Below are 12,475 nucleotides of genomic sequence, written 5' to 3'. Positions count from 1 at the left end.
TATTACTAATAGCATAAATATTTAGAATACTTTTTTAAAAGAAAGTAATATTTAAAAGAAACATTTAATATTTTTTGACATTTCTAAATTTTTTATACATTATTTTCTTTTTACTACTTGAGTCTAGTGCATTGTCAAGTAAGTTATAAAAATTATTTAAATAACATTTGTAATGTTCCAATGTGAATTAGGTTGTTGCTAAAAGCTAAAAATATTTATAAAGTTTTTGAAAGTTTCATCTGAATAAAAAATATTCGTGAAAGGGTTAGATGTGAAGTTGTTCATGCATAGTTTGTATTAAGCTGCATTGTTTTCTTTCACAAAACCCACACTCAATGGTAGTTAAACTATGATTTAATTATAACATTTAGATTGCATTTGAAAAGTGCCACTTAAGTAGTAAGAAAAAAATAATATATAAAAAATTTAGAAATGTCAAAAAATATTAAATGTTTCTTTTAAATATTACTTTATTTTAAAAAAGTATTATAATTAGTAATAACCTTTTAAGATACAACAAAACTATAATAAATCTTTACTTTAGCCATTTTTCTAAGAATTGGGGTGTGACAATCCGTCCATTTCCAAGGCCAACAAGAAAAAGCTTTTGTAGCTAATTTACCAGTAATCTCCACAAGAACACGTACCATCTTTCGCAAAGTGGTGAAACCTCCGATTGTCTCGCACGATAATCTCCCGCTGCATGATCTTGGCCCACATCTTGGAGATGGTGTGACAATCCCCACAAACTCTCAAGTTCTTGATCACCCGCAGGGCCGATCCCGGCGGCGTCGCGATGTGCCCATACGCCATCGCCAATCTCTCGCTGTGATAGTAGAGCAGCTTGGGCTTCTGGTCCTCAGGAACGTCATGGAGAACGTATCTCGTGTCGGGGATGTAGTTCTCCTCTTTCTTGCAAATCTCCGTGATCCTGTCCACCTCCGCGTAGATCTCCTTCGTGTGGATGTGCGACCGATCGCGCGCCATGAAGCTGTGCACCACATTGTTGATCGTGATCATGCTCTTCCCGGGCTCCTTCTTGATCCCGCGCTTCCTCATGAGCTCTCGCACTTTCCTGGCCTCCTCCCACCGAGCGGCAGTCCTGTTCGCGCCGGTTCCCAGCGGATCCAGCTGAGGATTCATCTTCATCATGATCTCCGCCGAGCGCTGGATCCTCTGCGCGTCGCCGTGCAGCTGCGCGCTCGCGAACAGCACGCTCCATACGTGCTCGTCCGGCTGCATCGGCATGGCCTTGATCAGATCCTCCGCGTCTTTGAGATGCCCGGCCCGCCCGACCGCGTCCACCAAGCACCCAAAGTGCTCCTTGCCGGGAACGATCCCATAGTCGCTCCTCATGTCCATGAAGAACCGGCACGCCTCGGCGTCCTGGCGGCCATTCGCGCAGCTGAAGATCAAGTTGGCGAAGCAGTTCCCGTCCAGGATCATCCCTTCGTGCTGCATCCTCCGCGCCAGCCGGAGCGATTCGTCAGTCTTGCCTTGCGAGCCGTAGACCCCGATGAGCGAGGACCAGGTGAGCGCGTCAACGTTCCGGATCTCCATGGCGTCAAACACCGCCCGGGCCTCCTCCAGTCCTCCACACTTGGCGTACATCGTCGCCACCGCGTTCTGGACGACGGGATCGTCCTGGAGGCCGAGCTCGATGGCGGTGTAGTGAGCCGCGCGGCCCTCGTCACTGTCCACCAGGTTTGAGCACGCTCCAAGCACGATGGCGAGCACGGTGTTGGTCACTGGCAAGTTGCTCTGCTGGAGAGCGTGGTAGAGCTCGATCGCCTCCTTGGGCTTCTTCTCGTTCACGTACCCGGCCATCATCGCCGTGTAGGCCGGGATGCCCTTCTCGGGTATCTTGTCAAACGCGTCCCGGGCATCCGAGACGCTGGAGAAGCGGCAAAACATGGTCACCAGCGCCGCCCCGACGATGCTGAGATCCAGGCCTTGCTGCTCCTTGACCTTCTCGGCCAGCCGCTTGCCATCCTCGATGTGCCGCACTCGCTCGAAGATTGTGAGGAAGGTCCGCTCGTTTGGCCAGACCCCGATGCTGCGCATCCGATCCACGATCTGGGCGATGTTGTTGCAAGTCCCCAGGCGGCAGTAGACAATGAGCAGCGCGTTCCAGCTCTCCACATTGGGCTGCTGGATCCTCTCAAACGCCTTGCAAGCGTCGGCCAGGCTGCCGAACTTGGCGTACAAGGCCACCACCGCGTTCCTCACCGCCAGATCCAGCTCTGGAGAGGCGCCGCCCTCGCGCCTCATCCTGTCGATCGCATCCATTGCCACGAAGTACTCACCGTGCTGTTCGTCCAGCGCCCGAGCCAGGAGGCCCACATCGTTTGGGGAATTGAGATAGCCCTCGAGCTGCCTGCCGAGATTCTCCTCCTCGCCGCCGCCCTCTTGCGGGAAAATCCGCGGCTGGTGCTGCCCGTTGAGGAGATTGATCGAGCCCGGGGTCTTGACAGGAGGGATGAGGACCGCGCTGGCGCTGTTGACGACCTTGAGCGCCGGGCACGCCACTGTGCTGTTGCTGCGCCTGCGAATCGCCGTGGAGCGCTTGCGCAGTATCCGGAGGCCCGCGGCGCTGGAGGTCTTGGCGCCGAGAATGCCCTTCGAGAGATCCACATTCATGAGAGACGCCATTCTCCAGGCGCTCGACATTTTAGGGCCCCAAGTTATAAACCCTAAACCCTATCCTCGCTTTTTTGCGGGAGATATTTGTCTGGCCCAAAAGGAATGGCCAGTTTCCGTACCCTAATTCCCTAAAGGACCAAAAGTGTGTACTTGCATTTTAGGTCTAGGTTGAATGGGCAAGGATTCGAAGGCCAAGGAGAGCGCCAAGGGCAAATCCAAGCAAAGTGGAGGTGGATCGGCAGCTGAGGCGCCGTCCAAGGGCAAATCGAAAGGCGGCGGTGGCAGCGGCAAGGATGAGCTCGGGACGTGCACGTATGTCAAAGGTAAGAATTTTACCTCTAATTTTATGCATCCTCTAGGAGGTTTTAGTGTCTAGATTTCGCTCATTGATCTTTGTAGCCATTCACGAGTATAAGTCCAGTGTGTAAAGGACCCGCATTGCTGGTTTTCTCAGTAATCACCACTTCATACGCGGAAAATTTATCTTTTTTCTTGGTTTTTCGAGACCCGCATTGTGTTTACTCTACATTCTTTTCCTCGATGATGATCCTTGACTATGCCTTCCCCGATTGTGCAAAACTCTTTTCTTCGATGATGATCCTTGACTAAACTTTAGCTTTTGCCTTCTCCGATTGTGCGATTGCTTGTAGCTGTTTTGTTTACTAATGGCTTTTTACTGCTCAATCGCTTGCAGCCAGGCATGTTCTCTGCGAGAAACAGGGACGGATCAACGACGCCTACAAGAAGCTCCAGGACGGATGGCTAAACAACGGCGACAAAGTCCCACCGGCGGAGTTCGCAAAAGTAAGCCGTGTTTCGCGACCTCGCTCATTCCTCGCTGTGATGTCTGATGTTTGAGTGTCAATGCTTTGCCTCCAGGTCGCTGCCGAGTTCTCTGAGTGCCCGTCTGGAAAGAAAGGCGGGGATTTGGGATGGTTTCCTCGCGGGAAAATGGCCGGCCCCTTTCAGGAAGTCGCGTTTTCTACGCCCGTCGGATCAACCAGTGCTCCTTTCAAATCAACGTGAGATTTTCTCCTTCTAGATCTTTCTTGACACTAAAGTTCGCACTTTTGTTTTTTCTTTTCTCTTTGTTTTCTCAGACATGGCTACCACTTTATATTAGTAGAAGGTCGAAAGAATTGAGTGTAATGTTGATATCACCCCTGTTACAAAGCTTTAGCTGATGTAAAGGTTTTACTAAGGTTTTTGGTGTGTAGGCCCGAGAAAATACTTCTGGTGGATGGAATATTGCAAGCTCCAGGGTCTTATCATTCATTACGTTGTGCTGATGAAAGCTCGCCATTTACACAGTGAATATAGCTTATTAAAGAAAGCGAAAGAAGAAATCGTTCGCCTGTCCAATTGTCAAAGTTGGAGGGAGGAGATGTTCTTTCACTTTCGGGTCTTTTTTGGTAGAGATGTGGTTACGAGAAACTAAAATCTACGAAAGTGATGCTCGTATTTGTCGTTGACAAGATGAGCAAAGCACTCTTTGGGTGTGTGATGTGTGTGTGTCTTGTACAGGATTACTTAAAGACGTGTGCATAGCGAGAGAGGTCCCAGTACTATCTCATCCTCCTCTCCCTTTCTCTCTTTCCTTGGCCTTCGCATATATTGGGGATCCATGGTCTAGGATCACTCAATTGGAGTGAATTCCTCCTCCTTGATCAATCCATTCCAAGCCGAGAGTTTGCAGAGTTTTCCTTCTCGAATTCACGATGAAGCCGGCGTTGATCGTTCTGCTCCTGGCGATGCTCGTGTTTGCTCCTCTGGTTTGGTCGGCGGAGTTGAATTCCACGCTCAGAGCCTCGCTGAGAAAGAGAAGGCACAAGAAAGTTGGAAATGGACTTGGAGGAACGCCTCCCATGGGGTACGTATACAAAACCATAGTTGCTAAGAATCTTTCTCGCATCTACGTGATCATCTCTTTCTCTTTCGGGAAAACAATCAAAGGTGGAATAGCTGGAACCATTTCGGTTGTGGAATCAACGAAGGTCTCATCCAGAAAACTGGTAAGCGAAGAGAAAATCGTCCAAAGAAGAGAAAATTCTCATTCTTCTAATGACTTTGCATATAGCCGATGCCATAGTCTCCAGTGGATTGGCGAAACTTGGCTACGTTCACATCAATCTGGACGATTGCTGGGCCGAGTCAACACGAGATGGACAGGTTGAAGAAAACGATGATGGTCATTCCATTAGTGCTAACTAATCACGTGTTTAATTTAACAGGGTAATTTGCGCGGGAAGAGCTCCACTTTTCCATCGGGCATCAAGGCGCTGGCCGACTATGTCCACGCCAAGGGACTCAAGCTGGGAATATACTCAGATGCCGGGTCGGTGCTTGTAGCTTTGTTTGCTGATGCGTCGCCATCGCGCTAGGGTTCTAACGTCTCTTTCGTCGCCGCCGCGTTTGATTGCCGCAGCTACCAGACGTGTAGCAAGCAACAGCCGGGATCGCTGGGCCGGGAGGCCCAGGACGCGTCCACATTTGCGAGCTGGGTAAGCGCCTCAATTTTTACTGGGATTTCTTGGATTAGGAGGGTTCTTGCGAGAAATTCTGGGATTATGATCGATATTCTTTCGATCGGGGCTATGGCAGGTCTTGGATCGATCGGGGTTTCAAGCATTTGGAGGATCTTCTTGCTTCTGGAGATTATAGGAGTCTAGGAGTAGATTAATAGATTCTTTGATTCTAACCGGGCTTCTTTCCTTTTTTTCTTCTTCTATAGGGTGTTGATTATCTCAAATACGACAATTGTGAGAACGATGGAACTAGTCCTAAAGTTCGGTAAGGAGCACTCTCCAGATTTAATCAATGTCGGGCGACTCATTTGTTTTCTTTTTTTCTTCTTGTTGGTGCGCTTGTTAGGTACCCAGTCATGCGAGACGCACTGGCCAAATCCGGTCGGAGTATTTTTTATTCACTCTGTGAGTGGTAAATTCATCAATCTTTCTGTCTTCCACCACTTGTCCTTTTTTTATTTCTTTAGTCGAGAAGACTTATTGACTATGGTTTTCCAGGGGTCAGGAAAATCCTGCGACCTGGGCTGCCGATGTTGGGAACAGTTGGCGGACAACAGGGGATATAAGTGACGACTGGAGCACGTAAAAGAAATCTTGATACATTTATCGAACAGTAAGGCTGACGTTTGTCTGTAGGATGATGTCTCGGGCGGACGAAAACAATCAGTGGGCAAGTTATGCTGGACCGGGGCACTGGAATGGTAAGTTTCGTCTTCCCAAAGTTTTCACGCAATTTACTTGTGTTCGAGTGATAATCGCAAAATCAGATCCTGATATGCTTGAGGTTGGAAACGGCGGAATGAGCGTGGAGGAATACCAGACACACTTCAGCTTGTGGGCTATAATGAAGGTATGGCTTTCAGTCGCTTTCATTCACGCTGAAAATATTGACAGTATACCATCCCATACCATGTCCCAACAGGCACCTCTACTGATCGGCTGTGACGTAACAAGCATTGGAAGCGATTACCTTTCCATACTCTCGAACTGGGAAGTCATCAATGTAAACCAAGGTATTTGGTATTTCCGTATTGTTTGCCTTACCTGCCGTTCGTTGCGAGTCACTTTACCAATTTGATCGCTTTGATCCCTTTCCAGACTCGTTGGGTGTACAGGGCAAGAAAGTTAGCTCGTCGTCGTCCCTAGATGTAAGTAACTTTACAGCAATTTCTCGAAACCTTTTGCTTTTCTCTTGTGTTTTGTCTTTGTCGCTGACGCATCTAGATCTAATCTACACAGGTCTGGGCCGGGCCTCTCTCGGGCGGTCGGGTCGTGATCTTAATGGTGAACAGGAGCTTCATGACATGGAGTATCACAGCCAACTGGGACGAGATTGGCTTGAAGTCGGGAACGAAAGCCACTGGAAGAGATCTATGGCAGGTAAGAGCTTCCAATCAAATCAGAGGCTTTGTTTGAAGTGTTTGCTTGTTTGCAGCACAAGGACTTGCCAGTTGTGTACACCGGAAGCATTCAAGCGTCCGTTCCTTCGCACGGCTGCAAGATGTTTATACTGACGCCAACGTCGTGAGAAAAGAATTGGTCAGGCGGGCATTATACGAGCAAAACCAGGTATGATCGATCAAACACAGACAAAAAAAAAGAAGAAAAAAACAGATTTTTTTAAGAAATGGGAGAGAAAATCTCCTGAGAGAGAGGTTTCGAATGGAAGAACAGCGAATAAAACTTCTTCCAAAAGACGAATAAAGAAGAGTTGCTTTTGATCTTTATGCTGGCAGTGAAAAGTAAATAGTACTGTAGGGTTTACCATGTAGTAACTTTTACCTCCTTTTAAAATGTGTTCCTGGCTTCTCATTCGTAGCTAGGAGAGAGAGGGGTGGAGAGGATGAAGAAGAAGGATTCGCCGCTTCTCTCCTTCTCCATTTCCCTCTCGATCTTGTTCTTCGTCTTCTCCTCCAATGCACCCTGGGCATTGTCCTCCAATGGCGATGATCTTGCGCGGACGAATCTCACGCGCGGAGGCGTGATCCGGGCCAGAATCCACAGGAATCCCTTCCGACATGCCAAGGCGACGGATGGACTGGGGCGGAGCCCGCCGATGGGGTAAGATGGATCGATCAAGATCGCTGTTTTCCCGATATTTCGTCCAATTTCTCGCGAAATATCGAATCGCCCAGCGATCTAATCACGCGCATTGAGGTCTGATGGTCGCCGCGCAGATGGAACAGCTGGAATCACTTCGCATGTGGCATCAATGAGCAGCTCATCAGACAAACGGGTGAGGAATATCCTGTTCTTGCCTGGATATGGGGAGAATATGCCCCCTCCCTGTTCTTGACGGAACTTATTATAAGTGTTTTTCTCTCGTACAGCTGATGCGATGGTCTCAAGTGGATTGAGCAGGCTTGGCTACAGATACATCAATCTGGACGACTGCTGGGCTGATTCGTCTAGAGACTGGCAGGTAGATCTCAATTCTGCTCAGATCAATCCTTCTCATCTCAGTGTCTCGCAAGATCCCCGTGATTTGTCTTGTTTCCAGCATTTCTTTTTGCTAAAGGCGATTGTCCGTGATCTTGAAATCTTTCTCTCCCGCAGGGGAACCTGAGAGCGAAGAGCTCGGCATTCCCATCCGGAATTAAGGCGCTGGCGGATTACGTCCATAGCAGAGGGCTGAAGCTTGGAATCTACTCGGACGCCGGGTTAGTACACTTCTTTTCTTTCAATCGTGGAGAATGTAAGTTTGGTCCATTCCATGCAGCTACCAGACATGTAGCAAGCAGCAGCCTGGATCGTTGGGACGAGAGTACCAAGATGCCGCCACATTTGCGAGCTGGGTGAGTCGAGTAAAAATTCCTCTTGCCTTTGTTTGATCGAACTTTTTTTTTTCCAGGGCGTTGATTACTTGAAGTATGACAATTGCGGAAACAATGGTGTGAGTCCCAGAACCAGGTAAAGTTTAAAATTCCGTTTCGGTTGCCTCTAATTCGTTTGTTTGTCCCGATCGACAGATACCATGTCATGCACGATGCATTGGTCAAGACAGGCCGTCCTATCTTCTACTCGCTGTGCGAGTGGTAAGTTGCCATAACTCCAGGGGAATATGTCGCTCACATTCGTGTGATTGGTTGCAGGGGCCAGGATAATCCCGCGACTTGGGCTTCGAACGTTGGAAATAGCTGGAGGACTACGGGCGACATTGCGGATAACTGGAACTCGTACTAGCCCATTGTGTGAGTTTTAATGCTCAAGGCTCTTAGATGAGTGTTGTCTGTGCAGGATGGTCTCGCGAGCGGATCTGAACAACCAGTGGGCATCGTATGCGGGACCGGGACACTGGAACGGTATCAATCAGTTTAATACCAGTTCACCGGATTTCGTTGCGTAACGCTGGCAACTTTGGTGTTTTTCTCTTTCCTCCAGATCCGGACATGCTAGAGGTTGGAAACGGTGGAATGTCGGTGGAAGAATATCGTACACATTTCAGCTTGTGGGCCATTATGAAGGTACCAAGAAGGAAAACAAGGAACTTTGTTTGATCGCGGTGGTTTTTCTCTAGGCGCCTCTCCTTATCGGTTGTGACATTCGAAGCATACGTCAAGATTACCTCGGCATCCTTTCAAACTGGGAAGTCGTTGGTGTCAATCAAGGTCTGTCTCGGTTTCTTTTGCAACCACCGTTCATTTGCTCACTCAAAGAACCTTCTTTCCAGATTCTCTAGGAATTCAAGGCAGGAAAGTGAGAACCCAGGGCTCCACGGAGGTATAGTTTAGATTATAAAGTCTTAGAAAGGAGTCTCTCAAAATATTTTCTCTATACAGGTTTGGGCCGGGCCCCTTTCCGGTGGTCGTGTCGCTGTCCTGATGGTGAACAGAGGTTATATGGGATGGAGCATAAACGCAAACTGGCAAGACATTGGCATCAAACAAAACCTTCGTGTCACCGCGAGAGATTTATGGCAGGTATACTCAAAATCTTTGACGATTTGATCCACTGAAAGCTACGCCTTGTGTGTTTCTCAAATTCTCTTTCCTTTCGTGAATCCGCAGCATCAAAACTTACGATACACATATACCAACGGCATTCGAGCGTACGTTCCATCTCACGGCTGCCGGATGTTCGTGCTCAAGCCAGGAGGTTAAAACGTTTTTGTTTTTTTCTACACTCTGGTTTTTACTCGTCTTAAATGGTGAAAATGGCGGTCGTCTCTTTTGTCTCGCCCAGTTGCTGGCTCGAGAGGTACTGGCTTTCATGTCAAAATAAATTTGACTGGGCTCTCGTATTCTCGGGAACAAGGAACATGGAGGCGACGGTCCAGATCCACTGGCGCCAAAACTGGTGGCATTTAATTCCAGGGGCTTTCCGCAAGAACCCTAAAAAGGCTTTATTTACCTGAGAAAGGAGAGTTGGACACGCGATGGGCAAGCTGCCGGATTTCCTCCAGTCCGTGAGGCTCAAGTACGTCAAGCTCGGGTATGCGTATCTAATCTCTCGCGCCGCAGTGCTCGCGATCACGGTCCCCCTCCTGGTCGCGGCGGCCAGCGAAATCTCGCGGCTTTGGATCGAGGACATCATCTGGATGCTGTGGGAGCACTTCCGCTACAATCTCCTCAGCCTCTCGCTCTCCTCGGCGGCGCTGGCGTTTGTGGCAACGATCTACGCCACGACGCGGCCGGCGCCAGTGCTCTTGATGGATTTCGCGTGCTACCGCCCCGACGACGACCGCAGGTGCTCCAGGGAGCGATTCATGAGGCACTCCCGGCATTCGGGGGCTTTCAACGAGGAATCGCTCAGCTTCCAGGCCAAGATCCTGGAGAAGTGCGGGATTGGGGAGGAATCCTACGTGCCGCGCTCCCTCACCAGCGATCCCTTCAACAAGTCCATGGAGGAGGCACGGTTCGAGACGGAGAGCGTCATGTTTGGCGCGCTGGACGAGCTCTTCTCGCGATCCGGCGTCCGGCCAAAGGACATTGGCATCCTCATCGTCAACTGTAGCCTCTTCAATCCCACGCCATCGCTTTCGGCCATGATCGTCAATCATTACAAGATGCGTGGCAACATCCAGAGCTACAACCTGGGTGGCATGGGCTGTAGCGCCGGGGTCATCTCCATCGATCTGGCCAAGGATTTGCTCCAGGTCCACCGCAGCACGTACGCGATCGTGGTGAGCACCGAGAACATCACGCGCAACTGGTTCCTGGGCAACGACCGCTCGATGCTCGTCACGAACTGCCTCTTCCGGATGGGCGGCGCCGCCATCCTGCTCTCCAACAAGCGATCCGCCCGCCGCGCCGCGAGGTACGAGCTCGTCCACACGGTGAGAACCCACAAGGGAGCCGACGATCGCTGCTTCCAGTGCGTGTTTCAGCAGGAGGACGAGAATGGGATGGTGGGAGTGTCGCTGTCGAGAGATGTCATGGCCGTGGCTGGCGAGGCGCTCAAGACCAACATCACGACGCTGGGGCCGCTGGTTCTGCCGCTGCCCGAGCAGATTATGTTCTTCTTCACGCTGGTGGCGAGGAGGTTTCTCAAGATCCAAGTCCGGCCTTACATCCCCGACTTCAAGAAGGCGTTTGAGCACTTCTGCATCCACGCCGGGGGTAGGGGCGTGCTGGACGACTTGCAGAAGAACCTGGGGCTCACCGACTGGCATATGGAGCCGTCACGGATGACGCTCTATCGTTGGGGTAACACTTCGTCGAGCTCGCTGTGGTACGAGCTGGCCTACTGCGAGGCCATGGGGCGGATCAAAAGGGGCGACCGGGTCTGGCAGATCGCGTTTGGGTCGGGGTTTAAGTGCAACAGCGCGGTGTGGAGGGCTCGGGTGACGGTGGATGGCCACAAGGTTAGGAACGCATGGTCTGAGTTTGATGTTCTTCCTTGAGGAGGTTGTTTTTGGAAGTTATTTATAGATTAGAAAAATTATATATCTATAAATAATTTTGCTTTCAAAAGGTTATGTGAAAAAAGACCATAATATAAAACTTAATTTGTTTGTGCCAAAGTACTTTAATCATATTTACCCTAATTCAATGGTTATCCCACTAATATACGGCATTGTACCCATATGCTAATATTAGTATACAATATTGTAGTGAACAAAAATTTATCAAATATATGTAATAAATACTAATCTTGAGAATTAATAAGTTTTAATCCAAATTTGTATATAAGCTAATTGATATACACATTTCTATATTCTCTTTCCATATTCTATGCATTCTAAAAACACTTTAAGGAATGTTTAATACACTCTGAAAACACCTTAGAGAATGTTTAGGAGTTTGTTATAAGGTAAAACTGTTGCCCACAATGAGGACACAGAATGCCCATGGTGGTTTGATAATGCTCTTTTGCTTCCCTTCACATGATTTAGAGCGTTTTGCCCAAGAACTCTTCATTGAAGCATCTTTTGTTCTTTTTATTTTCTTCCTTACATACGATGATGGACTGTTTTTTCCCTTTGTGGACTTCCCCTCCCCTACTGACGTGGCGGCAAATGGAATATTCCCTCAGTTCTACATCACCCCCAACCTCCTGGAGCACACAGCTCCACGGCAGCTTCATCTCGCTCATGGTACTTGCGCAGGCGAGCTCCATTAACACGAGTTGGTAACAAGTTCCCACTAAGATCTTCAAGCTGGACCAAGCCATTGGTAAAAACTTCAACGATGCGATATGGGCACTTGATTGATAAAGTGAGTACCTCTATCGCTCACCAGCTCCAAAGGGCAGCCAAATCTCGTGACGATGTTCTTGTAAAGAAAAGTCGCAACCTTGGCAGCTGTGTCTTCCGTGAGAGCTTCTGCCTCGGCCCACTTCGTGACATAGTCCGTGCACACAAGAATCTAGCGGCCACGGGAAGGATGGCTGGCTGGCTTGATCGGTCCCACAAAATCGATGCCCCACTTCTCAAAAGGAAGCACCGGAAGCAGAGGGTTAAGCGGCATCAGATCGCGGCGAGTTGGGCGACCAGCACGCTGGCCGAACGTAGGCAGCAACATCCTTGTGAAGCGTTGGCCACCAATAGCCAGCTTGAAGAACCAAACGAATTGTTGCCTCAGCTGAAAAGTGGCCGCCATAAGGTGAATCATGGCATGAAGTGATAACAGTGGCCACCTCGTGAGGAAGGATACAACGGCGTAGAACGTCGTCACGGCCGAGGATGTAGAGCTGGCCATGCAGGAGAGAGTATGGACGAGCTTGGATAATAAGTCGCTTGCATTCGGTGACAGTAAAGTCAGCAGGGAACTCGCCGGTAGCCAGATAATCTGCAATGCCTTGATACCATTCGGGAACAGCGTCGACCGCAAAGAGATCCGTGGTGTCGCAAGAAAACAGAGCTGCAT

At 49.3% G+C, this 12,475-nt stretch overlaps 5 protein-coding genes across 5 annotated transcripts; 4 read left to right on the top strand and 1 right to left on the bottom strand.

Annotated features, from left to right (window-relative positions):
• Positions 1 to 618: 618 nt before the first annotated feature.
• On the bottom strand, positions 619 to 2,652 carry LOC9644665 (pentatricopeptide repeat-containing protein At3g26782, mitochondrial). Its single transcript, XM_002983825.2, has one exon. The coding sequence runs from the start codon at positions 2,650 to 2,652 to the stop codon at positions 619 to 621; it is 2,034 nt and encodes a 677-aa protein (XP_002983871.2).
• A 135-nt stretch (positions 2,653 to 2,787) lies between these two features.
• Positions 2,788 to 3,857, top strand: LOC9644664 (peptidyl-prolyl cis-trans isomerase NIMA-interacting 4). The gene is made up of 4 exons (XM_002983962.2): positions 2,788 to 2,966; positions 3,338 to 3,447; positions 3,523 to 3,665; positions 3,744 to 3,857. Exons 1-4 carry the CDS (start codon positions 2,816 to 2,818, stop codon positions 3,784 to 3,786), a joined length of 447 nt encoding a protein of 148 aa, XP_002984008.1. The 5' UTR covers positions 2,788 to 2,815; the 3' UTR covers positions 3,787 to 3,857.
• A 314-nt stretch (positions 3,858 to 4,171) lies between these two features.
• Positions 4,172 to 6,895, top strand: LOC112351362 (alpha-galactosidase-like). Its single transcript, XM_024689111.1, has 14 exons — positions 4,172 to 4,513; positions 4,597 to 4,655; positions 4,721 to 4,812; positions 4,875 to 4,978; positions 5,069 to 5,144; positions 5,375 to 5,433; positions 5,515 to 5,580; positions 5,667 to 5,750; positions 5,805 to 5,869; positions 5,936 to 6,018; positions 6,091 to 6,181; positions 6,267 to 6,316; positions 6,408 to 6,548; positions 6,604 to 6,895. The coding sequence occupies exons 1-14, from the start codon at positions 4,362 to 4,364 to the stop codon at positions 6,694 to 6,696; spliced, it is 1,215 nt and encodes a 404-aa protein (XP_024544879.1). The 5' UTR covers positions 4,172 to 4,361; the 3' UTR covers positions 6,697 to 6,895.
• Positions 6,896 to 6,972: 77 nt separating this feature from the next.
• LOC9644663 (alpha-galactosidase) lies at positions 6,973 to 9,359 on the top strand. The gene is made up of 14 exons (XM_024689110.1): positions 6,973 to 7,229; positions 7,346 to 7,404; positions 7,499 to 7,590; positions 7,725 to 7,828; positions 7,888 to 7,963; positions 8,020 to 8,078; positions 8,138 to 8,203; positions 8,261 to 8,344; positions 8,406 to 8,470; positions 8,550 to 8,632; positions 8,686 to 8,776; positions 8,839 to 8,888; positions 8,948 to 9,088; positions 9,176 to 9,359. Exons 1-14 carry the CDS (start codon positions 7,012 to 7,014, stop codon positions 9,266 to 9,268), a joined length of 1,281 nt encoding a protein of 426 aa, XP_024544878.1. The 5' UTR covers positions 6,973 to 7,011; the 3' UTR covers positions 9,269 to 9,359.
• An 84-nt stretch (positions 9,360 to 9,443) lies between these two features.
• Positions 9,444 to 11,130, top strand: LOC9644321 (3-ketoacyl-CoA synthase 11). The gene has a single exon (XM_002983960.2). It carries the CDS (start codon positions 9,544 to 9,546, stop codon positions 11,008 to 11,010), a length of 1,467 nt encoding a protein of 488 aa, XP_002984006.1. The 5' UTR covers positions 9,444 to 9,543; the 3' UTR covers positions 11,011 to 11,130.
• The last annotated feature ends 1,345 nt before the right edge of the window (positions 11,131 to 12,475 follow it).

This window comes from Selaginella moellendorffii, unplaced genomic scaffold (genome assembly GCF_000143415.4).
Source record: "Selaginella moellendorffii unplaced genomic scaffold, v1.0 SELMOscaffold_60, whole genome shotgun sequence".
Taxonomy (NCBI): Eukaryota; Viridiplantae; Streptophyta; class Lycopodiopsida; order Selaginellales; family Selaginellaceae; genus Selaginella; species Selaginella moellendorffii.
This window is presented reverse-complemented; position numbering and strand designations above follow the sequence as displayed.